A 26,444-nucleotide genomic window follows, 5' to 3' on the forward strand; every position below is an offset into this window, starting at 1 on the left:
TCAGGATTATCCAATCATTTAGGAAAACAAATTCAAAAGCCTAGGACTGGTTTTGAGGAAAGGACTGCAATAGAGGGAAGAGAGCAGCCCCTGATCCCAGACAAGCCTGGGAATTTAATCTGACCTGCTTTGAGTGTAACATCACCTCACAGCCATAGGCAAATACCAGCCCAAACTAGTGAACTGTAGAGGCAAGAGGCTTTTCGTTAACTGAAAGCAGAGAAGCAAGTCCTCCTCTAGCTGCCATAGCTTTGCATCTCCTTTACTTCTCTGTGTTTGGTGGTGAACACCCCCTGTCGCTGTGCTGTGCATGTTCCTTCATACCAAGCACTCACAACTGAGCTGTGCCCAGCAAACCAAGGTATTCGGAACTGGAAGCATCAACTGAGCTGCGTTGCATGAAATTATCGTGCTTTATTGCATGGAACAGGGTTTCAAGGGCTCTGGAGATAAAGACTGTCAAAGCTGGCATTAAACAGTTCCAGAATGCTGAAGTTGCCTAGTGGTTGGGGAATCACTCAGCACAAATTAACTCTCCTCCTGTAATTCGTTGTGGCATTTCTCAGTCTATCCATGGTACAAAGGTATGGAAGGGGAGCTCTTGCCAGTCATCCTGGGTTAAAGGAAAGGGGAAGTACAGAACATAGAGTGTGTATATATGTATGTGCATGTGCTGAGAGCAGAGCTTGAGAGCCAGCTGCATATCAAGAACATAATTCTAATGAATGCTGTTGAACGTCCACTACCAAACATTGTGTTTACTTCCTCAAAAGTGGGCTCCTTCTGGTTTTCAAAATAATGTCTAAATTTCTCTGTGGACCACTGCATTACACAACTTCTGGGGGATCATTCATATTGCAATATGTGAAAATGGCTCCTAGAAGTGTACAGCTTACGGCCTGAGCAATCATTCTTAGTAGCTCTGGCCAAGAGTTTGGGCAACTTCGTCCATGGCTCCCAGAGAAAAAGCAATGAGAGCTTGTGTATGTGTGCAGTCACATATGCATGCACACTGGTGTATCTGATGGCCTTATGCCCACAATCCTTTTATACAACTATCTTTGGATTTTAGTGTATCCGGAAGATAAATCTCAATAGGTTATTCTGTGGGAATAACTCAACAGACTGCTACCAGGATTCCTGATATCCTTCCATTTAGATATGATGAAGTGTCATAATTCCTGTTTTTAAAAATCAGTCAAATAGCACCCAGATTGGCTGAACAAGGTGAACATGACTGTATCAAATGAGTGCAGGGGCTCTGTCCAGGTCACTTCTGATTTGAGGCAATTGTTTAGGACTGAAATTCCCAAACCTAGCAAACTTGGCCGTCTATCAAATATACTGAGGCCAAACCTTAGGCAGTATAATCTAAAGTTCTGTAATGGTACATGTTTCCTAGTTCATTCTAATTTAGCCAATCTATAAATTGATATTTAGGAATAATTCATTCATCTAGGAGATGACACATAGCTTTTCGCACCAAATATTCGGTCTCAATTCTGTCATGCAGTATTCTTGAGAGTGTTTAGTCAATACTTGGAACTTGCAGATCTGACCAGCCCCACAATTAGATTTTTTCAAGGCTGTCTTGATTGAGAATGAGGAAGGAGAGATGAGAGACAGTGGGACACAGAGGGTAAGGGGACCCCAGAGAAAACAGACCAAACTTCCTTGGGTCAGGTCTAGATCTACAGAGGTAGGCATTCAATGCGTCTCCACTGGGAATGGTCCAAGTTTCTCTACAACAGCAGGATACCATTTAGCTTTTGTTTCCTCTCATTTGGATATAGGTAATGGTAAGTTCATTACACTGCTATGTTCTGGTGGGGCAGAGGTGAATAGAGCCTGCTGTGGGTGAGACAGTTCTGTTGGAGTTACCACCTCAGCCCACAGACAAGCATAATTAATTGGTGAAAAAATCATCTTCTTTTCCTACTTTTTCTTTCTTTCCATTTATTTAGCATTACATAAAAACTGACAAGGAGGGAGAAAGAGTGTGTTGAAGGGAGATGGAGTTTTTCAGTGATCTAAGAGAGTTTTCTAATAGAGAGGAGAAAAGGCCTAGAGGCATTAAAAGAAGACGCCAAAATTTCTAAGGCCTTCAAATCTTTTTTTCCAATTTCATATTTGTTTATATGAGTACACACACACACACACACACACACACACACAGAATGACATTTATCCAGGAGAAATGTGTTTAAAATGAATATTAAGAGAGAAGATATCAAAGAGGAGACAACTGCAATGTAAACCATTTCTGATAGGTTAAAGTAGTTAATCCCAATTTGCTTACTCTGCAATTGAATGGAAGGGCTAGGAATAGTATAACTGTATGAGACTTTGTGGATACTTTTACAGCTATGGCTCTTTCTTATCCACTCCCCCTCATTGCTTCCCAGACTCATAGTCAAGCATAATATATACTCTGCAAATATCTGGGCTGGTTCTGTGGCCATTACTGAGCAACCAGTCCCACGGAGGGGCTAAAGAAGCTCAAACAACCACAGAAAACCAGGAGTGTCACCTGTATCTCATTCACCTATTTTTTTCTATAATGAAACTATAGCGTAAACAGGATCCTATGAATTCATGACTAGGGTGATTCTTCAGAGTCAAGTTGCCTGACAGGGAGAGAAGGCATTTCACAACGCATGTAGTCATATCCAGCCAGAACACTATTACCTGTAACTTTGGCAGGCCCTCCAGGCGGACATGCCCTCACACCTTCCTCCTATCTCTACTCCCATATTTGTAAAAAAATGAGACCATTACATGGATCTATAACACTCTAGCTCACTGGAATACTTTACTGCTGTTTTCCCTTTATGTGAACAGTTTTCTTTGCCTTCTGTCTGAATGTAGTGTTACCTTGTCATCTTTTCATATTTTCACAGTGGTCAGTGTAAGTGTTTTTCAGAGCAGAGTCCTCCTGATTGCAGGAGAAATGAGAGTCCTAAATAGGGAGGTGCTCTAAGAACCGGAAATTCTCTAAACCCTGTTACCGTGGTATGAGTTCATACCAAGATAGTCCACCCTCAGGAACAGCTAAAATTTCAACAAAAAATGTTATTATCTGTTGTCTCAGCATGGGTATTCCAATGAAGTATAGCTGGAGTATATGTTTGATGTGCTCATATTACACCCCATGAAGGAAAGGCACAGACATTCTGAACCTCCCAGTCTCTTTGAGAAAGGGCTCCCTTACTCAAATGAAATAGATCTATAGCCCCCAACCAGTGCTAGAAGGAAGGAAGGTGGTACTGTTTTGTTTTTTTTTTAATTTTTGTTGTGTCATGATATCAATTATGTCAAGTATTAACTTCCAATCAATCACTTAAGTAACTGATTTTCACCTAGTAGAGGTAGCATCTAATTTTAGTGGCTATAAATGTTTAATAAAGCCTTAGAGAATCTGGTAACAGTGATATAGTAATAGTTATTATTGAATTAGGAAGAGCTCAGATTTGAAAAGTAACCCCAAAATGTGATGTCTGTGTTAGGGCTGTTTTGCCTTTCATTCAATTATTTCTTACTTCATTTAGTGTTCATTTATTAACCACCTACTACTAGCTAAACATGAGACTCTGGAGATAAATGGATAACCAAGACCTGACTAATGTCCTTGAAAACCTCCAGTCTATTGGGGGACAGAGTCAGAAAAACAGATAATGCAATGTTATACAGTATCCCTCTTGCACAGGAAAATTTATGCATCAGATTAAGTCCCCATTTGATATCATTTCTATGTGTCAGTACAAATAGAATTAAGAGTAATAGAAACTAAATAATAATAAACATGAATTCAGTGTTCAGGTAAGGCTATGCATACAGTTACATAAAATTCAGAATCCACAGAAGAGAAAGACTTTGCCTTTCCAGAACAATAGAAGTCAGCTAGTTGCTAAGTGATAGATTAGGACTGTTATAAGTAGTCTTCCCTCCATTCCTTCCCAAAGTCAATTTCCAATTAATATTCTAACTTATATTAGAGATGAGACCTTAAAACCTGGTTCCAGCTGTAGCCAGAGCGTGACATGCTTTAGCTGAAATGCTTTAAGATCAAAAGGAGTCTTTTGTCTAAACAGAAATCATTTTCAGCAACCATTGTAAAAATCTTGTGATATTCTCTTATTCCAAATGCCCTCAAGATTCATCTCTGTAATGTTCAGATCAGAGCTTTGGAATTTATCATCAGGTTATTTTACAGACACAAACTTAGGTGTTGCCATTTTTTCCACCAGGGTATGTCCTTTTAGCCCCTTGATTTATGTGTGCATCTCAGCACTTAGCACAGAAACAGTATTGTATAGTGTCAATGACTAGATTTAGGAACAGATTGGAGGCACTGTTATGCCTTTTATTTGACTTGTGCAGCTTAGTTAAGTTCCATAAGCCTCGATTTTTGCATCTATAGTGTAGGTTAATAATACCTGTCTATACCTGTCAAGGTGATGGAATTCACTTCATTTCCCTAACACTCCAAGCCTGTTCCCCAGACCAGACACCACAGGAGGTGCAGGGAGTCGCTGCCCTTGGAATGTTCTAGGTTTGGTGCAGGAACAAACTTGTAGATAAATAATTTAAAATGACATCCAGTAAGTGCTATGCAGACAGCTGTTTTGAAGGTCAGATGTAATAATGTAGGTGAAAACACCTTGCAAGGTATAAAGTTCTATTCAAATGGGAGCTATTATCATCCTAAAACTCTCCTCTCCTTTGCCATCAATCCCAATCTCATGTTTTATTCGAGGTTTAAATCAAGCTGGATTCCTTCACAATGTCTTCCTGGCCATTTCAGCTCACAGGCACAAAACAACTGTTTTTTATTTTTTCTTTCTTTCTCTCCCCCATCCCTTCTCTCTTCACTGAACTGTAATCTGGGCTTCATAGTGATTGCTGGAAAAAATTATTTCCTGTTTTGAAAATTTAAAAAATCCTCTCACCTTAGTTGAAGCACATCATCTAAAGCCTAGAACTGAAATACCATACAAGGAGTAGTTTAGCTTTGAGGTTTGAGTCCAGGTTACTGAATTATAGATCATAAGAAATAGTTAATTTGAGAAAGAAAACTATGTCATGATCCAACAAAATGCCTCTGCTTGGCACATGCTCCTACATTATATCCTCTGTTAGATGTTTTCTCTTTATGAAGACTTAGAAGAAGTAGTAGCTGTACTAGAATCATTAGCCACTTTAATAACCCACCCTGAATGGACATGTAACATTTTGAAAAGGTTTGTGTTTCTGTGAAACCAAAGAGAAGTTAAAATAAGGGCCGGTGGTTTTTCTTCCACAAGGAATTTATCAGGGACTAAATGCCTACTAAAAGGTGAGCGCTAGGGGAAATATCATAGAAGCATGCAGCCACTGCTCCCTCCCCAGCTTCTTAAAAGAGAGAGGAAAGTCTGTCTCCTAGGGTTGTTGGGTTTCATGAGCTTAAGCATGTGGAATTAACTTCTTTGCCACATATGCAATACACATATTAATTGGATTTTGTTTATCCATGTTATTTAAGATTCCCCAGGCTTTAAGCCCTCATTAAATTCCACTTTATTTGCAAATCCTTCCTTGAAACTTCTTCCCCAGTGAGCAACCTTTTCTCCAAATTCCACCAATACCAACAAGAAAAGCCTAATGGACAGAGACAAAATGTCTTTTCTTTCACAACAGTTTTCATATTAGTTTATTCCTTTCCATCTTCATTTTTGTCACACACGTTAGCATCTTAACACTGTATCCCTGCACTGTGAAAACAAGCTCTTAAGTCTCCTCTGGATACTACTATTTTACTTATGTCAATCTCCTTTTTTCCTCATTGTCTGAAAGACTAATTAACTTAATAAATAATTATTAATAAAGCCTTAACATTTTCCTGACATAGGAAGGTCAATGGATAAAGCTGGGGTGAGGGTTTAAAGAAGATTATGTCATGATTCCTGCATTCAATTATTTTTGTTGAGCTCAAGAAAGAATATCAAATATGTCAAATATTAAATAACAACATAGAATTTCTACAGTTGAAGCATAACAGAAAAGAAGCCATGAGTATTTCTTTATATATTCATTCATTTATTGATCAAGCATTAGACCATCTCTCTAGTCTAATATATTGATCAATAAATGAATGAATATATAAAGATCACTTACATGTTCTAGACACTAATAAGAAGCCTGAGTTTAGTTACTGAGTTATTCAAATAGCAAGAAATGAAAAGAAAGATTCTTGCAGGTAGCAGGTGGCCAGGAAGAATTTTTATAGTGGACAAAAAAGTCCAAGCTCTAGCGTCTGATGCCTTAACTTCTTATTCCATCCCCATGCAAACTGCGCTACTGCTTAACTCTAGAAAAATTCCTTCTGGATTTCTAAACTACTGTCATTGCTATTCTTCCTGGAGGCTAATGCCTAGCACTCTCTTTTTGTATTTTGCTGTAATCTACCAATTATTCAAGGCCTAGTTGAAATATGTCTCCCATAAGCAGTCAGCATTCCCTGGGCATTCCCTCCCCTCCTACTAGAAATGGTTTCTTCCTCTTGTGAAGTTTTGAATCTCCTGTGATCTGTACCCTGTAGAAACTCAATGAACTGACTGCTTTTTCCACCACCCTTCACTCTCCTCATCCTTAGCACCCTTCCATATGCCCATCTGGTTCCTCATTTCAAGGGCCTAAGGAAAAGAAAAACAACCTCTTTCTATGACAATACTACGAGTAACATATTGTTAGCCTTCTGTATGTATCTTCTCTCTTGAATTCAATTTTACTCCCTTTGACAGAAATCTTTTATAACAAGAACTCTCAGCCATAATATCAGAAAGCATTAATGAATAAAATCATTTGAGAAGGTATCACATATTATCAGTTATAAATATCAGTTGAAATAATAATATTTCAAAATGGTGCAGATTAAGATTATGCTTGCAGTTATACCATTCATATTTACTAGTATTCCAAATAAGTTAGAGAGAAAATGAGAGAATTAGAACTGTCAGGGTAGGAATTTAGTGTTCTATGTATACGACAATTGTCTTTTATTGGATGACAGCATTGGAGCAAAAAAGCTGAAAAGTGCCATATAATATTAATTTATATGATTGTAAGTTCCAAGTGCCTTCATCATTAAGGCATCCATTTATTTATTATTTATGACAAATATAGGGCTCAATCAACCTGTGGTATCTGAGTTAATGACCAAAGAGAGATATTTAGGGTACTTTCTTAAGACTGCAAAATATATGATTAAGAAATACATAGGTATAGGATAACAGGGATAATAAATCTAATGACTAACTTATCTACTTAAAAACACATATCATCACCAGGTAGCATTAGAGGCTTCCTTTCCATGGAATAAGGAGAACATGCTTCAAAAAGCAAACATAGACAGTGTACTATCACAGAAAATGGAATTAAAAATTATGATATGATATGAGTTCCACTCTGCCATTTTCTAACTGCTTAACTTTGGGCAAATCACCTAATCTCATCGAGCTTCAGTTTTCTCATTTTCGAAAGGGGAATAAAGATATTGATCCTCTCTACCTTTGACAGAGTGTTCCTAAAAGTGCTTTATAAAGCACTATGTAAAAAGGAGGTAGTATTGCGTTGATTATCATGTCTGTATTCAGTAATGTAGTCCTTGACTTCACTTCCATTTACTCAAGCATTTTTCTCTATACATACACCTCTAATGCATACATCATCATGGCCATTAAGTTGTTTCTGTCACCAAGATAGCTATTTACATCCATTTATGCTGTAACTGGGAAAATTTCTATAGATGATTCTGCCATATTCTTATACTTTATAGTGTATTTCTCAGTGTAATTGTCAAAATAAAGACATCAATTTTTAGGCAAGGTCTAGAAAGAAAATTTTCCACCTAATTTATAATGTCTGGATATAAACAATATCAAGTTCCTAGGTATCTTTTAAAAACTGTATTCTCATACTTCATAATTCAAAACAAATCACTGAAAACAAAATATATTGATAAAAAAGTTTAATAAAATGAGCAGAAAATGGAACTTCATTTGTAAATTTTCTGTTTAAATATTCTTAATTAATGAAATTCTCTTACTGACCTAATATTTTCTGATGTCATTCCACAGACATGGTAGCTAATGCTGTTACAAGTTATTTTGTAAATATTTTTTATATTAGGAAGCTCAAAATCATACTATACTTGTCTTCTGCCTACCCCTCAGCCCAAAATCACAAGCAAGAGTGGTCAGTAATTAAGATAACTTTTTCATAAAAAGAATTTGTTAATTTTCAGAGGATATATTTGATTGTTCTGATGCCCTGAAACTCATGCATCTTATAAAGTACTAATAACCCATGAAACAGCAACAAAAGAAAAAGAATGAGTTTAGTTTTTTTTTTCTATTCAGTGAAATACACTGAGAATTTTAATTGCCTTATATGCTATTAATAAAACCTAAAACAAGTTCCAAAAAAAAAAATCACATAGATCAGTTTGGGCAGATAAAATGGGGAGAGGTCATTGAACTGACATTCAGAGACAGTTTGAAATGAATAAATTATTTATGTCCCACCTAGAAAAGAAAAAAAGGGAAAATAAACTTGTGAGTATACAGATATAAGATGTCATTTTGGCAGATCCAAAATGTAAACAGAAAACAAATAAACCAAAAGCCTAGCCCTCAAATACATTGAAATGGTTCTTTTTTTCCCCCCAAACAAAGAACAACTGTCATAAACGATACTACAATAGATTAATAATATAATATTTTATTTTGCAAAAGTTTAATTGGTGCCTAGAAAGACCAAGGTTTGTCGTTGTTGTTGTTGTTGTTGTCGTTGTTTTGGCCAGTTTGTCCTCCTTTGCAGCTGTAGCAAACTATTTGTCCTGTCTCCTCTCTATACCTCTTTCTCCTTCTTTTCTTTTTTTTTCTTCCTCCTTCTTTTCTAATGCCTAGAATATTCAGTGGGTGAGGTAAAGTGATATGACAGGTAAGGAAAAGTTCCCTTTCCTTTTCTTACCTCATGGCCCTTGGACAAATGTAAAATCCTGATGCTTTAAAAAAAAAGTGCAGCCTAAGTAATAATAAACAACACTGTACCTTGACTGAATGGAAGGTTTGGTGGCGATAAATAACCCCTTGCAGAAGTGCTTTGCTTCATAAAATACCCTCAAGTGTATTATCATTTTGGTTCCTCTCAGAAATCATGTGAGGTGAGCAGGGGAAGTTTATTTCTTCCATCTTTTACCAATAAGCAAAGAGGTTCAAAAGTGTTAAGTAATTTGCCCGGTGTCACTGAGGGACAGACCTTGGGCTCACATTCTGGGTCCACTGCCATACTGCCTCAGTAAGCTTCATCACTGAGAAGTTTCATTAAAACATATATATATATATATCTTACAAAAAATCCTTTGTCATTTTCATACTTAGCTAATGAAATACACTGAGTACTATTTCATATAGTGAGGTATACAAAAACTATATCCATAAGACAAAAAGAACTTTATTAATACTGAATTACTTTTAAAGTTTAATTCTAATAGGAAAACAATTCAGTATAAAATGTTTTAAATGAAATGCATTTATATACTCAACTATTTGACCCAAAATATTATTGAGCACCTGTTGTATTCTAAGCAATGCAATGGGTACTATGGTATAACAGGCAGCAAAGAACCCTCTATCTGTGCATTCATAATACTCTGTCAGCAATGAGAGGCACACACAGCGAAGAGTTTTTAAGTGCCTAATGCAAGGACTATGGGAACCTAATCTAGTCAGGGGTGGGGTCAAGGAAGCATCCCTCGGAAAAAGGCAATTAAGGCAAAATAGAAAAATAGAAGTGCTTAAGCTAAAAGGAGAAAATGCAGAGAGGACAGAGCACAATGAAAGAGCATTTCTGAAAGAACCAAAATGTAGAAGTACGTGAAATTTTCTGAAGTAGATGTGATCACCCAAGAAGGATATGACACAGCTGGAGAAAAGACAGGCCACAGATCAAACCCTATGGAACTCCAATTTTTGTTATAGTTGGCCACGTTAAGGAGAAACAACCAGAAATATTATGGCTTTGCCATATATTTTACTTTGCACTGAATTCTCTGTTCCCCAAACTAGAACTCAAAATAATGCTGAGTATCGTTTTTTATTTTCTGAAATATAGTATTCCCATAGCATGCAAAAACTTTCTCCTTACCAAACCCTTTGACCTAAATCTTCACAACAACCTTCACTAAATGATATATTGTCTGTTTTTCACCAAGGCTTAACAAGATTATTATTTTTCAAGCATCCAGTATGGCATATCCAGAACTGGAACTCAGATTTTAGAATCCTTTGACCATTGCACCTTCAGGACACATACAAAGGCCCCGTTATCTTAAGAATCTTATTCATCTGTCAAATGCTTATTAAGACCCTGCTGGTCAATGAACAAGATAGATAAGGTCCCTGTCTTCATGGAAACTATATTCTACTAACAAACAGACTAATGTCATAACTCAGTTTTTTTCCTTAAGGAGTTTCCATTTACTTTGTAAATGGAAAACTTTTATTACCCGAGAAACGAAATAAAGTGCTCATATTTGGACTCCATTTCTCTGGGTCTTTGGTGTCCATGTCTATTGTTACTCAGATGGTCTGGTGCTTTCTCTTCCACATGACCATGGACACTGTGAGCAAAGATTTTATGTGGATTGCTTGGCGAGGATAGTTTCCTTCTCACACATTCATCCAAAGGTTTTTCAAACTGCTGTTATGTTTTGGGGCATGGGCTACATGTGATCCCAAAGACTTGTTATTACCCAAAGTTATGTGCCATCAAAAGCTTTCTGTTCTGGGAGCAAGAACTTCCCTAGAGTAAAACTTGGAGAATAAAACCAATTGTACTTCTAGTTTCTAGTCCATGCTTTGTGTTAAAAGTTGCCTCAGAGACCTGAAAGACTAATCGTCCCTCCCAACATGTCTGTTTCTTATCCTACTGGTAGGGAAGAAAGGGGAGTTGGCAACCATCCTCTCAGTCAAATCCCCAAAATAATCTGGCCCATTTCTTCTGTGCCATTTCCAAGAGTTAGTGAATGCCTGGGAAGAAGAAAAGTAATGCATTAAAAACACAAAAGGTGGCAGGTCAGGTTAATACAAAATGTAAAAAATAAAGCCTAAAACTCTCCTGGAAACAAAAGTTAACAGGTTGGCAGGGCCCTTCCTGCTATTGGGGATGCGTAGCAACCTTCAAACCTGGAAATAATCTTCCAGAAAGAAAGGTGAAGGTAAAAGACATCTCACATTCCAGAATTCTGAAGGACACGAGTTTGCAATGTATTGTGTAAATTAAATGGAATGCGAGTTCAAAGGAAGAAGCAGAGAAAGTAAGACCACAAAGTGGAAAAGGACAGATGAAGAAATGAGAAGAAATGGGGGAAAGAGGCAGGAAGCATTTTGCTATAGGGGCTACAGATACAGTGGTCTGTTATCAAGGGAGTGGGTATCTCAAGCAGAGTGGATCTAGCACTTGGAGTCAGGCATCCCAAAACAGGTGGGCTACAAACACAATTCAGTCCCCTACCTGGCAAAGGCAGGTCAGCCCTCTAGCTTGGCCTCCTCCAGGAGACCAAGGCCGCAGCGGGAACCCAGAAAGGATAGCTTCCTGTTGGAATTTTTGTTTGTGAAACACCTACTGCAAAATCACTTAGGAGAGCAGGGGGCAGTGTGCTTGTAAAATACATGGATCCCTGGAACCCAATCCAGCCAATCAGAATCTCTTGGAGTCCTACCTGGGAATTTGAAAATAACCTAGATGAGTGTTATGCACGATTAAGTTTAATAATCACTTGCTGAGAAGATAAAGTTGGGTAGCCAAAGCCTTTTGTCCACAGACTGCCTAAGGCTATCTCTTGGACACAGCTGTCTGGACATAACAGATCCCTAGTTACAGAGATCTCAGACTTCTTTGTGATGAGAAATTGCACCAAGATCTGCCCATATGCCATCCCTGAAGGTCAGGCCACATCCTCCTCTGACCACCCATGAGGTTCCTGATAGAGGGTCTGTAGCTTCAGAGGCTATTGTGTCATTTTATTTGCAGTAAGGATGGTATAGTCAGTCTCTGAGGCTGAGGAGCCAGTTGCATCTTCAGAAGAGCAACTTTCAGACCCTAGGGTGGAACTGAAAGGACTAGTTAGGAAATGGAAGAGAAAGAAGGCCCTTAGAAATCATGTCAGTCAGAAAACACTCATCAAGACCCTAATTTGAAAGCAATATGCTAAATGCCAAAGGAAATATACAGCATGCTCCCTCATAGAATTGTTATTTCAAATTTAAGGTCTAAAAATGAATGTGTCAGGAAATTTTCTGTGAAGTAGAAAAGTTCTAATTAGAAATTCCTGTATGTTCACTGAATTTGTATTTTCCAGCAGATAAACCAGACTCAGTAAAAGCATCTTCAAAGTCAAGAGTTCAGACAGAAATCCCTAGTTAAATACACCAACCATTGGCTGCAGAATAAAAACTGAACTGGAAACACTGTCTACTTCCTGGTAACCCTTGACTCTCACCCCACCTCTCCCCTTTGATGACTGGATTGGTATGTTTAGGTCCTAGTTCTAACGTTTTCTTTCAGAGGCTGTCAATTTTAGGGCCCTTGGCCTGTACCAGACACTTCTACACACAACCACGATACTGCAAGCCCCCTTTCTATATTTTCAGTATAACCATATGTTACACTACTGGCTGGGCTCAGAACTACCATGAAACCCCCATAAATACTCCTTCATCCTTATTAATATCTCCTTGACACACTTTCCTGGAAATGATAAAAAGAAGGCCAGTTACATGAAAGCAGCCTTTAACTCAAAACAAAAGCCATTTCCCAAATATCTTTCCGTGGTGTCCTCTTGATGCCTTATTTCCTGAGAGAACAAGGAAAGTCCTTCCCATTCTAAGCCCTCTAACCACCCACCATTGGGAAAGCCAGCCCCTGACCTGGCTCAGTCACCTGTCTCTTTCATCTCTCCACAGCTCCAATGGAAAATCCGTCACGTGGGCCCAGAATGAGAGGAGCAGTCGGGGGCAGCACCTGTGGCAGCGACTGTCCATCCACATCAACAAGAAAGAGAATCCCAACCAGACGGCCGTCATCAAACCCTTCCCCAAGAGCACCGAGAGCCGCGGCCTGGGCGCGAGCGGCGCGGGCGCCAGCGCTGGGGTCACGGGCGGCGCGAGCTGCGCGGCCGCGGGCCCCAGCGCCCCCGAGCCCCCGGACGCGGGCCCCAAAGCGCTGTACGACGTGGCCGAGGCGGAGGAGCAGTTCCCCGCGCCCGCGCGCCCGCGCTCGCCGTCGCCCATCAGCACGCTGAGCCGCCGCGCGGGCTCCGCCAGCCGCACGGACGACGACGTGCCGTCGCTGCACTCGGAGCCCGCGGCGCGCAGCAGCTCCTCTCAGGGCTCGCTCATGGAGCAGATCAGCAGCGTGGTGACCCGCTTCACCGCCAACATCAGCGAGCTCAACTCCATGATGCTGTCCACCGCGGGCCCCGGCCCCGGCGTGGGCGCCCCGCTCTGCTCGTCCTACCTGATCCCCAAAGAGATCCAGCTGCCCACGACCATGACGACGTTCGCCGAAATCCAGCCTCTGCCTGCCATCGAGGTCACGGGCGGCACGCAGCCCGCGGGGGCGGCCCCGCCGGCTGGGGGCGCTGCCCGGGAGACCCCCGCGGCCGGGCCGGAGGCTGCGGCCGGCAAGCAGGAGCTGGAGGAGTTGGTGGCTCTCACCCCTCCGTCCCCCTTCAGAGACTCGGTGGACTCAGGGAGTACAACCCCCAACTCGCCAGTATCCGAGTCGGCCCTCTGTATCCCATCGTCTCCCAAATATGACACACTGATCATAAGAGATTACACTCAGAGCTCCTCGTCGTTGTGAATGTCATTGGAAACGACGCTGGGTTCCGCGACCGGACCCGAGACCGCCGGTGTTTCACACAGACACAGTGACAAGCGTAGTCGCTCGGTTAAGACCAGAGGTGGAAGATGCCTAGTAAACCCGTAATGGAAACATGAGATTATTAGTGCTATTTAACATCGACCGACGAAGACACCAACTACAAAATCTTTTGGCAGATTTTCTTCTAGTGGCCTTAGAAAACAGGGGCTTTTAGAAACACTGCTTATATTTTTGAGGGCTGACAAGGAGTCTGTTGAAACAGTCACATACCAAGAGCTTTGCTCTAGGGAAGCAATGAGTGTGAAACAGCATATTGGAGGGGAAACGCATAGTTAATAAGTAACTGTAAAAAGTTTCGTTTGTTTACTTTAGTTCTTTTCCCAGAAGATTCTTTGATTCACCAAACATGAATGTACATTTTCTAAGAAACTCAAAATCTGGGACCAAAACGTCAACCTGTACCTTCTTCTTTCTTTCTTCCTTTCTTTCTTTTTCTTTCGTCTTTCCTTTAAAGACCTTGAAAAGCGGTAACTTGGGCCCGGTATTTACTAAGGCGTAGTGAGTGAGTCCCAGGCATAACGCACAGCTGGATAATGAGTGCCGCGCTGATGTATGTAGGGCTTTTTCCAGAGACTTTCCTCTCCAATTTGGTTGCGAAATCCTCTTTCAAAAGCCTGCATCCGGGATTCCACCTAGTTATTTCAATTCACCTTCATTAACCAAGAAAACCAGTGGAAGATTTCTTGACTATTTCACCATGTTGCCAAATCAATACTGGAGTAGCAAAAAAATATTTTCTGGAATACTGTTTTGTAATTCCCTCACTGGGGTGCGTTGTGTAGCTGGGAATTCTCTTTATAATAATAATTCTTAAGCTCCAGCTTGGCTCTTTCATGAAATGTGGCCACTCCTCCTTATGAATGCTGTTCCATTAGCATTGCCAGCTAAAATATTAACATAAACATTTGGGCTTCTTCATTCTTTTCTTTTAAGAACCTGATGCACAAAGAGCTCCTCTGTTCTTTTCAATTCCCACCACTGGAAGAATGGTCCATAGACCCAACGAAGACATTGTCATGACTGGAGGGATTGTTGTTCAAAAAATTAACACAGTCTTAATACACTGGAAATTTTAAACTGTCAGCTTGGCTTAGCAGAGATTTAGCCATGCCAGTGAGCAGTGATTTTAACTTTTCTTGGCTGCTTAAACAGGGAAGCTATAAACTATGACAAATGTAGATTTTTCAAAGCAATACAGAATACTAAAACAGAGGAACCTTAATGAATATAAACCACACAATCTTTCTTAGCCATTCCAAAAAGAGGCCAAACAGTTATTAATATTTTCCTTTTTAAAATAATTATTAATATGATTTTGTGCACTTCATACTGTCACTTTTTAAATACTGCAGAAAAGAGATTTAAAGTTATCATAGAAATACATGTACTTTGATAGGCTCATACAGGTAGGATTCATAGCTCAAGACCTGCATCTAGTCTTTCTTCCTCCCATTACAGCTATCCTCAGGTGCCAAATGTTTTTGATTTTTTAAAAAAGGATAGTAATAAAAGGAGGAGGTGTCCTATAAATTTAAAGTTCAGTTGACCCAGCCTTATACTAAAGATAGCCTTATGAAAAAGATTTGCTGTGAGGCAGAAGTATATTTTTGGCAGAGAAAAAAATAACTAAAACCTTTTTCCTTTTGCTCAATATCCTTATTTTGGTATATATTTTTAATTTCATATCTACTTAAAAAAGGAATTGAGAAATGGAAATATATCTATCAACATAATTTATCATTCTCCACTTTTAAAAGCTATAATGAATACACTTTCCTGATACCTGTTCTTACATTACATTTTCAATCAAATCTCTCAATAAAAAATGTTAAAAGCTAACATCAATTTACTAAGATATAAATTAAAAAAAATCAAACTTCCTATGGCAGAAAGAAACATTATGAGAACACCCCGATCTCAAATATTATAAAGGCACACTTGAAACAGAACAAATCTAGCTAATTTTATTGCTTTGTTGAAAGCAAATGTCTGCCTCTACTTGAAAAACAAATGTAAATATTTTGAAGTATTATTATACCTGGATCCTCATCAAAAGGGTGGCATTCACCTGGGGATTATTGTCTTGATTTCTTAGGCATTGAAACCTTTCTAAGTATGCTCTACAATCTAAGTTTTAAAATTTGTTTTATATAACTCCTACATCGATTTCCATTTTATTCTCAAGTACAAGTTTCACTGTGTTGACCAATAGAAGAACATTTTTGAACTTTATCCATGCTCAAATTTATTTTCTAACTTTTTAGTAACATATTTCTTTAAAAAGTACACTAATTTATGAGAAAATTCCTTAGAGATTAAAATTTAATGCAGATAAATTAACGTGATGTGATAATTCCATATGAAATTAAAATCAAATATAAGAAAAATAATTGATTCAAATTGAGAACACGATGTATTTTTCTCTGTATTTCTATACACATTGCCACTTCATTCAATACACTGTATGATACATATGATCGGTAATGCACTCTTGAGATCTTTTACTTTGGAATGATGCTAACTGTGTCTGCCAATTCTAATACCAGGTTCCAAGTAATAAATCTACAATACAAAGAGAACTGAATATTCATTCTAGGGCTAGGATATGAACTTCACAAGTCATTTGGGTACTTATTTTCATTGAATTTCCTTGAAAATAATCTATTCCTGGCGCCCAGTGATAATTCAGTCGGAACTAAAAGGACGGGTAAAGTATAGTGATATGCTAAGTTTCAAAAAAGTGACCCAAAAGGACGATTTGGTCCCTGAATGAAAAAAGAGAAGACCTGGCTTGATCAAGTTATACGGACTAACTAAGCAGTCCACCCATTCTTCAATTTGGGGAAAGGAGTAAGGTCAACCTGAGAAGACCATATCTGGATTGGGAAGAACCATCTACCTAAGTTAGGGATGGGGAACAGAAAGGGCGTATGGAAAGGAGAACCATATGAGATTTGACTAAAGTGAAGAATAAAAACCAAATCCCCGAACGTGCTAAGCTTTGATAGTAACAGGCTTTCCCAAGTTACTGCTGTTACCAGCAAGTGATCAGAAGGACTAGGAGCTATTTCTGACTGTAAATGAATTGTACAATGGCTCTACTGCAGTTCTGTGACTTCCAGACCATGAATTAAACACTTATTAAGAAGAAAAAAAAAATTTCCTATGCTAGTCTCCCAGCAAAATGTACATGTTTTGGAGACTTCAAAGGTATTATCTGAGTTCACATTTAGCCACAGCTTATTAATAACCCTCAAGCTGTCAGAATCTCTATAGTTACCATTTACAATTTTATACTGTGAAAAAATATAGATCAGTGAAAAGCATAAAGATAAATTAGAATTCACTTTAAAGAGGGTCTGAGGCCTGGGAGATTGTCTACTATCTATTGAAGAATGAGGCATGTATAAAATAGTTGGCCGAATTTCACTGATCTTCCCAATGTGAACAAATATACTATGTATATTGTGTGTATTTCTAGATTTCAATGGCAGCTGCTGGTGGTGTTGTAATTAGAAATCTATATAGAATATAGATGTTTTAGGGAGATGGTGCCAATTCTAAAAGATTTCTGTGGACTACAAGTGCTTGTACTTACTTTTTTCTGCACTTATAACTGATTGGTTTTAAAATTGTGTGCCCGTATCTGTTCTTTTTCTGTTGCAGCTTGTACTATTAAAACGATAGAGAATGTTAAATTATTTTGATGTGAATTGCAAATGATTTTTTTTCATAAAGTTTAACATTTTTATCAGATTGTTTCGCTTTGTACTTGTATAAATGTGTTTTATTTTAGCATTTTAAAATACACTTGCCTGTTTCTTAGTTGTCTAAATCATGTTATAGTTGGTGTTTGTGAAGTCAGTTACTTTTTGAAAAATATTAAAAAAGAAACTATGATATGACTTTAAGATTCTTCCCCTTAAATGTTTAAACTGCTGTCTTAATAGTGTTTTATAAGACCCAAGGAGCCATATTCTTACTTATCTTAAATTCTGAATGATGTACACGTTTGAATTATGGAGTTTACATGGTAAGCCTATGGACAGTAGAGTAAAACAAAAATATAAACCAAACACAAACCAACCTGAGATGCTGTCCCAAAAGACATCTACAAATACATTTTAAGACATAAGTGCTTTTTTAAAACAAGGAAGCATGTAGGGACTATACCATGTTTTTTGTGTCTGGAAGACAAAATATAAATGATAAATTATAGATATAGTTTCACAATTATCTGTGTTGAGATAACATCACAAAAATAATATAAATTATGTGTGGATATATGTGTATGTATATAGATATACACACATCTATACAGATATTTATCTTTTGAGTCCATTTATACATATTTTTGCATGTGTATGTGCATGAATGGGCATATCTATATAATTTTCCCAGAAAAAAACTTTTTACTTGTCAAATCGCTTTTTACTTTGATGTATTCTGAAGCAAATTTACTCTCCCTGGACAAAAATTAGGTAAATTCTAAAAGCATAATATAGGCTGAATGCTTAATGTGTTGAAGAGAAAGATAATGTAGATTCTAAAATATAGCTTCTCTCTGCTTCCCTACATTATATTTATTTATACGCATCATTTATATACATATATTCTTATAGTACATAATAAAATTGATACAAAATATGTCTGATCATAAAAAGGGAAATCCTTCCCTGCTTTGGTGTCTTCTATTCCGAAGTAACATAAATAAACATGTTTATATAAACTTGAGGTTGAGGTGACATATTGGGACCACAAACAGAAAATTATCTTCTAAACATCTAAAGAGTCTTATGAGACTTCATAGAATCATGAAAGGCCAGCCAAAACCAGCTAATGCAATAAATATGGCATTTAATTAAAAGTCAGGCTCTATTACCTTGTCCCATATGACCTTGGATAAAAATTACTTTGACTTCTCTACAATTCAGTTTTTCTTCTTTTAAATGCAGAGGTGAGTTACTATAATCTGTGAGATTTCTTTCACTTCTATCATTCCTGGAACATGATAAATGCTCAATAAATAGTATCTATCATTAGTGGTAACAGATATAGTTAACAGCAAGCGGCTTAGGTATGTTACGTCCAATATTACTTGTGGAGCTGTTATTATCCAACTTAAAGCCTACATCGTGGGAGAGAGTAGAAAGCTATTGGCATTTGAATTCATATGTAATCTTGGAATTTATTCATCTAGGATGACTTAGAAAAATAACCTTCAACACCACAGAAAGAATGCTTCTCTTCTGTGGTAACTCATGCTTAATGCTGGAAATTTGTTTGGTTATACTGTATGTGGATGATCAGTTTTAAAAAATAATTCTTAAGCATTTACTTTTTTACAATAGTTAGCTAGCTAGAGAGGCAGGGAAATAGATGGGATTGTATTAATGAAATTATCTCCTTAAATGAAAGAATAATATTTAAAGTTTTTTTCTCAAAATATTTCAAAATTCTGAATCAGTTACTACATTTCACCTTGATTATTATTTTTTAAGAATGCTTTTAATAACGTAATTCTATGAAGAAAACCTTTAGACTTGGCTTTTCTGGACATTCTTAGAATCCTAAACCAAAAGTATTTACAGAAAAATCAGCTTAACCTCAACAAGTGTAAATATTTTAAATTAGCTTTCCAGACCAAAGACATTTATTTTTACCAGGACATATGTCTTTTTGAGGTATATGATCTCAAAACATTTATATAAATTGGCTAATTATGTGACATGTATCAGACACGTTTGACTTACTTATGTGTGTATGTGTGTGTATATATATATGTGTGTATATATATATATATGTAGCTTATATTTTTACTCATTGACATAAAGCTTTTCATAATAATTAATTCTTTAAAATCACATAATATAGTCAATTGGCTTTTCTGAAATGCTAAAAAGTAATAAGTGTTTCATAAAATAAAAGCTTTTAGAGTTTGGAAAACATGGTAGCTGAAAGTTAAATGGCTGCCTTCACCTCAGAACTTGCTGGTCTTTAAATGTGCTAATGTGTGTTAAATCTGAAAGTCTTATCTTTTTTTATTTTTTTTTTAATGAGTAGTCTCCTTAAAGTAGAGCTTTATGGAACACGTTTTGAAAATACTATTACATAAAATTTATAACTAGTACGTTTTATTTTAGTCTTAAAAATTAACTCCTATTTTCATAATGATCTCTTGAGGCTTTTAGAGCAAATGATATGAATTAATACAGTTAAAGCATCACTTTCAGAGCCATTTACTGAACCATGGAAAGCTTGATTTTATTATTCACTTTCTTCCTATTTCCTGATTTCTCAGAACTCTACTAGCACATATTCTTTACTATCAGGGGTCAAGTGAAGGTTTTCTTTTTCTTTCTTTTCTTTTATTCTTTTTAAATCATATGTGTTGGATGGTTCCCTTAACTCCTCAGATGAAGCAGTATGTAAAATAATAGCATTAGTGGCTATTGAGAAGCTAGTGAATTGTACTCCAAGAACAGCAAAAGTAAAATGAAATAAAACTGAGAGGACTCAAGTAACATAAACACCAAAAATAATCAAATTTATTTAGAACTTTATTCTGTTGAACAGAGAATGGATATTCTTTACATCATCTATGGAACATTTAAAAACATTAACCTTGGATTTGAGGACAAAAAAAATTTAATAGATTTCATAAAGCAAAAATCACATAGGCTATAGTCATTAACTTTAAAAACATAAAATTTTGAAATTATAAATATATATGTGTGTGTGTGTGTGTGTGTGTATATATATATATACACACACACACACACACACACAAAAGAAATATGTTCATTTGGGATTTTTCACCTCAGTGCATTTTTTAGGACGAAGATCAAATGTAACTAAAATCACAACCTACTTAGAAATGAACATTAAAGGTACTTTGTATATTAAAATCCATATAACAGCCAAAAGGTAGTTAAAAGAATACATATTACTCTCAATGAGTACATTTAAAAATAGACTAAAAAAATTTAATTAAATATTCAAATGAATATATTGAAAAATGAACAGAAAAAATAGAAACACTAATCAATATTAAGTCAAAATTAATACAAGAAAAAAATATCTAACAAAAAATTAAAACCAAAATCATTTAATTTGAAAGACCAATATATTGGCATTCATTAAACATAACTGAGTAAGAGAAACCATAATTAACATTAGTAATGAGAAAGGAGTCATAGCTATATGTATAGTGAATATATTTAAGAAAACACTAGGTAAAACAATACTGATAGATTCTAAAATATAGATGAAAGTAATATTATTCCAGAAAAATATAAATTATCAAACTGAAACAAAAGCAAGTAGAAATATCAATAATGACAGAATGTCATAAAAGAAAATGTTTAAATAATTTTAAAAAGGAGTAGCCTAAATATTTTGCAGGTGAATTTCATCATAGCATATAAATATAAACATGGAAAATATTGAAGTATTTATAGTTCATTTTCTGAGGCTTTCATAACTTTGACACACAAATCAGACGAGGAGGGAAATAAAACAAAGTTGGCTATTCTCATAAATGTAGACATTAAAATATCAAATAAAGTATTTGCACATCAATTGTGAAATTTAATAGAAATAATATTTCATTACTCTAAGATTTTAATGTTGTTTAATATTAGAAAATTAATATATTTAATTACATTACCATATTAAGAAAATAAGAATCTATATAACAGACATAAAAACATTGATAAAATTCAACACCAATTCTGATTAAAATATAATAAAACAAATCAGTGACTAAAAATAGAATATTTTCTTAAGATGAAAAAAATCTGTAAGAAACCTATAGCAAACATTATACTAAGGAAAAAAAACAGAATTCCCCTTGAATCAGAACTGAAAGATGTATGCCATATATACACAATTTTTATGAAATTTTGTCTAAAACCAGACATTTTTGACAGTTATATAAAGTATAAACACTAGCTATATTGGGACAATGGCTTTACCTTGGGCAGTTATTTATATCTGGACTATTCCGGGCAAACCAAGACATTCCCCCACTATTATTCAATATAGTATTGATGTCCTAATTAAAACTCTAGGTCAAGAAAAAGAAAGTAGATATTAGCTTTTTAAAGAAAAAATCAACTACTAGTAGATTTATTAGCCTATAGAATCTATGGTGATTAAGAAACAAAATATTATATTTAATATGTGAAAAGACAAGAAAGGAAAAAAATGACTAGTGATGAGCTGCATGACTTTGGGCAAACAATTTCTTGTCATGAGTTGTTCATGAACATTGTAAAATCTGCTAAACTAGTAGGGGAAGTTAAAGACAAAAATAATAATTTTTTAATCATGAAAATCACAGTAAAAAATGTGCTTGACAAAGAGGTAGAAAAGGTTATAGGTGAGAGTGATCTCTTGGAACAATTCCCAAATAGATTTCCAAAGAACAAAAATTTAAAGGATTAGTAGGAGCTGACCAGATGGATACAAGAGAAGAAAGCATCAAGCAAACAGAATATCCATTGGCTCAAAAAAGTGTATGGAGTGTCCTGGAAAGTACCACTGGTTTAATGTGACTAGAGCTCCTTGGGAGGATAACGTAAGATAAAGTTCATGAAGTGCACAGTGTCTGACAAATAGAGTATGTTCATTCAATGTCTACTGCTTTAGTAGTGGTAGTTATTGTAGTAGTAATAGTAGTGTTAGGTATTTATATCTAATAAAATACTATATAAAATATAAAATGCGTATGTAGATTTAATAAAATGCTATATAAAATATAAACACACATAATAACACACCTATATAAAATTTATTATTGCTATTTTATTAATGAACATATATTCATCCTTCTCTAACAATTGGAACACAAATAAATTCAAACCATCAGAACTCAGAAGGATGCTCATCACCCATGGATCACACGCACGTGCATACAATTGTTGTAACAAATATGAAAACTAAATGTGATAGAGGTTTAAATAGACATTTACAACCAAATTAGATTAGATGAAAAAGTGCATTAGTCAATCTCCTCTAGTACATTAATTAATAAAAATCAATAATAATTACAATGAAAAGTGGAAGCAAGTGTAACAAAAACATAACATTTGAATCAGGATATTTAAAACTGGGGAGAAAAAGAGGCAGGACTTTTAAAGGAATACAAAGTACATCGTGTGTGACTTTGATCAAGGGTCTCCTTCAGCTCTTGAGCTTCCTCCACCCAGATAATCCCCCTTCTCTGGATCTTCTTCTTCTTCTTTTTTTTTTTTATCTATAAACTGAACCAATTGTCTTCGATCACTGTTACCAAGATTTTCAAAGGTGTTCTAGGGCTTTCATGCCATTAAGACAATATAATTATCCATTTTAATTTCTCTCACTTTTTTTTTATTGCGGTAATAACTCAACATGAGAGCTAGCCACCCTCTTAAATTTTTTTTGAGTGTACAATATTGTCAACCATAGACACAATGTTGTACAGCAGATATCTAGAATTTTTCCACATCTTAGCTATTATGAATGATTTAAAAGAATTAAGTAATGGTCATGTTGCCCAAGACCCTTCTAGAGAATTTTCTTTTAAAGAGAAGTCTGCCTTTATTGGAGGAGCAGGGGAGTAAAGTGACAGGAGTGAGTGGCCTCCATGCCAGGACTCGGGCTTGTAGGTGATGTAGAACTCGCTCAAGTAGTGGCTCATTATCTCTGGCTTGTTTTCCACCTGGTTGAAGGAGCTGAGGTTGCCGCTGCCCACCGTGCTGCCTACCATCTCCAGCGAAATAATCACATCCCATAGGCGCGCCTTCATTACCTGCGGCTTCTCGGTGGGCCACGCCTCCTTCTTGGCCTTGCGCAGGCGCTTCAGCGGGAGAGTGGCTTCCTCTGTAGAAGTGGTGCTGGATGGTTAGCCACCGATCTAGGCTCTGAAGGGCCGCTTTGGCTGCTGCTCCTAGGACGGGTCCCCCAGCTGGTTGAGGTCCTCACTAAGGTAGGTGAACTTGCGGAAGGCCCGCTGCTTCTTCTTCTTCATTTTCTCCATATTGTTGGTTCCTCGGAAACCTTTTTATGTCGTTGTTTCCATTGCGTGTATTACTAATATAAAAAGTTAAAAAGCGAAAAAAAATTCCCAGCTCTCCAACAGCTCTCGTTACCCGACCCGTTGCACACACAACTCCTGACCCATTTCTTCAGGGCAATTTCAAACCTAAACCTATCTGTTGCCAGTGTCACAGAAAACAACCAGTGCCAGGGATGCAGAGGACGGGAGTTGGAAGTGGGCGGCAGTACTGTTCCACTCAAAGGTAGGCCAGGTGGCGCTTCATGGAATTCAGATGAAAGGGCCGGTAGCCTCACAATGACTATTCTTAAATGCGCTGGAGAGGACATGGGGTAGGCCCATCAGAGGCCTTATAGGATCTCACAGACCTGTGTCAAACCCAGAATAACTGACACCTGGAAAAGAATGGAGATGCCCAGGGAGTCAGCCTTGTGGAAAGTTTCACAATTTTCCCATGTTGCGAGATAGAGAATGTCTTGGCACAGAGAGCCACTCTCATTATGGCAGAAAAATTTAGTTATAGTGTTGGGAAGTCACAGACACTTAAAAAGGATATGAGGGGGTGAGTAGCTGATAAGAATGACGTGGGTGGGTTCGTAATACCTTCATTCAGGCTGTTAAAACTTTTATTAGACACCGAGTTGCTTTTTACTATTTTGGTTTAAACATAAAGATGTCGGGTTTAATTTAGAAAAAAATTATTAACATTATAAATATAAGCAATTTGATTTTTAAAGCCTAAATATACTTCCTAATATCAGATATGAAAGCAAGTTGTTTTTGCCATACATAACATGTGGTATTATTTCAACCTACCTTTAAATTAAGCATGACATAACTTTAAACCTTATTTTGTCTTCAAAACATAATTTTTCTTCAAAATTTAATTCAAGTACATTTTAGAAAGATTTTAAATAAATGAAAAAGAATTGAAATTTGTCTTTATATGTGATTAATTCAAATAGCAAGTAATGAGTGTCTGCTATGTGCCAAGGCACTTTTCTAGGTTCTGAGGGTTGAGCAATAAACAAAACAAAAATTATGTTTGCATGGACCTTTTTATTATGTGTATGAATTTGTGTGTTGGCAGAAGAGACAAAACAAACAAAAACAAAAAATGCAGGGTCAGGTGTATATAAGAAAATAAGTGCTGTGGACAAAAATAAAGCAGGTAAAGGAGGCAGAAATTCAAGAAAGGGGAGTAATTTTAAATAAGCTCATCAGGAAAGATTTTACTTTAAGGTATAACTGAGAAAAGACTTGAAGGAAGTACAGAATCAAATCGTGAAATTATCTGGGGAAAGTATATGCCCGGCAGAAGAAATAGTGAGTTCGAAGACCATGAGGAAGGAGTAAGCCTGAAAATTTTAGGAACTGCAGCAAGTCTAGTATGGCCAAAGAAGACTGATCCTGCGGTAAGGCAGTAGGCACTGATGTCAGTAAGCCCAGAGTTAACTCATTTAGAGCCTTGTAAACCATTATAAGGAGGTTGATTTTTACTCTGAGGGCTTTGAACAGAAGAAGAATGTTATGATTTATTTTAAGAAGGCCAGTCTGAAAGTTCTGGAATAAATTGTTAGGTGGCAAAATTAAAAGCAGGGAGACTGGTAAGAAGCTATTGCAATTAACAGACAAGAAAATTGTTGTGACTTACATACTATGGTGGGGTGATAAGAAGTGGTTATACACACCATACACACACAATCACGTGTGTCAGATTCATCAAGATTTGCTAATGGACTGGATGTGGGCTGTTAAAGAAAGAGGAATTGAGAATGACTCCAGGGTTTTTTTTTGACCTGGATGGAGCTGCCCATAACTGAGTTAGGAAAGGCTGTAGTTGGAGCAGATGTTGGAGGGAGGATCAGGATGTGGTGAATTTGAGATGTCTGTTAGGGACAATGGTTGGGTATTAGAGTTTAGAGCTCAGGGAAGAAGTCCAGGCTGGAGCTATAAAACATATATCAATTACAGAAGGTAATATAAGAGAAATGCTATTATATGATATGTGATTATTATATAATAAAGATAAAAAATAAATTATATAATTTAAAATCACTTCTTTATCATTTACTACCTAAAATTATGATTCTTTTAATTCTAATAGAGGTGTCATGAAATTACATAATCACCGTGTAAGGGGTCCACAAATCAAAGATTGAAAAATATATTTCCCTAATATATTTCCGTATTATTTCTATGGTTAATTTTAGTTTAAAATCATTGAACTTTATAATATGAGTGGAAAATTTAACATATATCTATCTACTTCAGCAATATTTCATGAGTAAGAAAGAGAACATCTGTGTGATAGATGAGCTAGGCCTGACTAATAACTACTTTAATCTTAGCTCTGACCAAAAGCAAAATCCAGAATCAGTTTGACTTATACTATTGCTTCAAACTGCTGTCTGTA

At 36.6% G+C, this 26,444-nt stretch overlaps 1 protein-coding gene and 1 pseudogene across 6 annotated transcripts in view; one reads left to right on the forward strand and one right to left on the reverse strand.

Moving 5' to 3' along the window:
• Positions 1-17,821, forward strand: part of GRM5 (glutamate metabotropic receptor 5) — a 402,927-nt gene extending 385,106 nt beyond the window's left edge. For 3 of the 6 annotated variants that reach the window (XM_036221802.1, XM_036221801.1, XM_036221803.1), the window contains one exon: positions 13,005-13,905. In XM_036221802.1, the coding sequence (XP_036077695.1) occupies positions 13,005-13,905 (901 nt within the window). Of the gene's footprint in view, positions 1-13,004 lie in introns of all 6 variants that reach the window. The other 3 variants (XM_036221804.1, XM_036221805.1, XM_016153165.2) reach the window with 2 other exon arrangements.
• Positions 17,822-22,777: 4,956 nt separating this feature from the next.
• Positions 22,778-26,011, reverse strand: LOC118602883 (annotated as a pseudogene).
• Positions 26,012-26,444: the final 433 nt, after the last annotated feature.

The sequence above is a fragment of the Rousettus aegyptiacus genome, unplaced genomic scaffold, assembly GCF_014176215.1.
Source record: "Rousettus aegyptiacus isolate mRouAeg1 unplaced genomic scaffold, mRouAeg1.p scaffold_m13_p_5, whole genome shotgun sequence".
Classification (NCBI taxonomy): domain Eukaryota; kingdom Metazoa; phylum Chordata; class Mammalia; order Chiroptera; family Pteropodidae; genus Rousettus; species Rousettus aegyptiacus.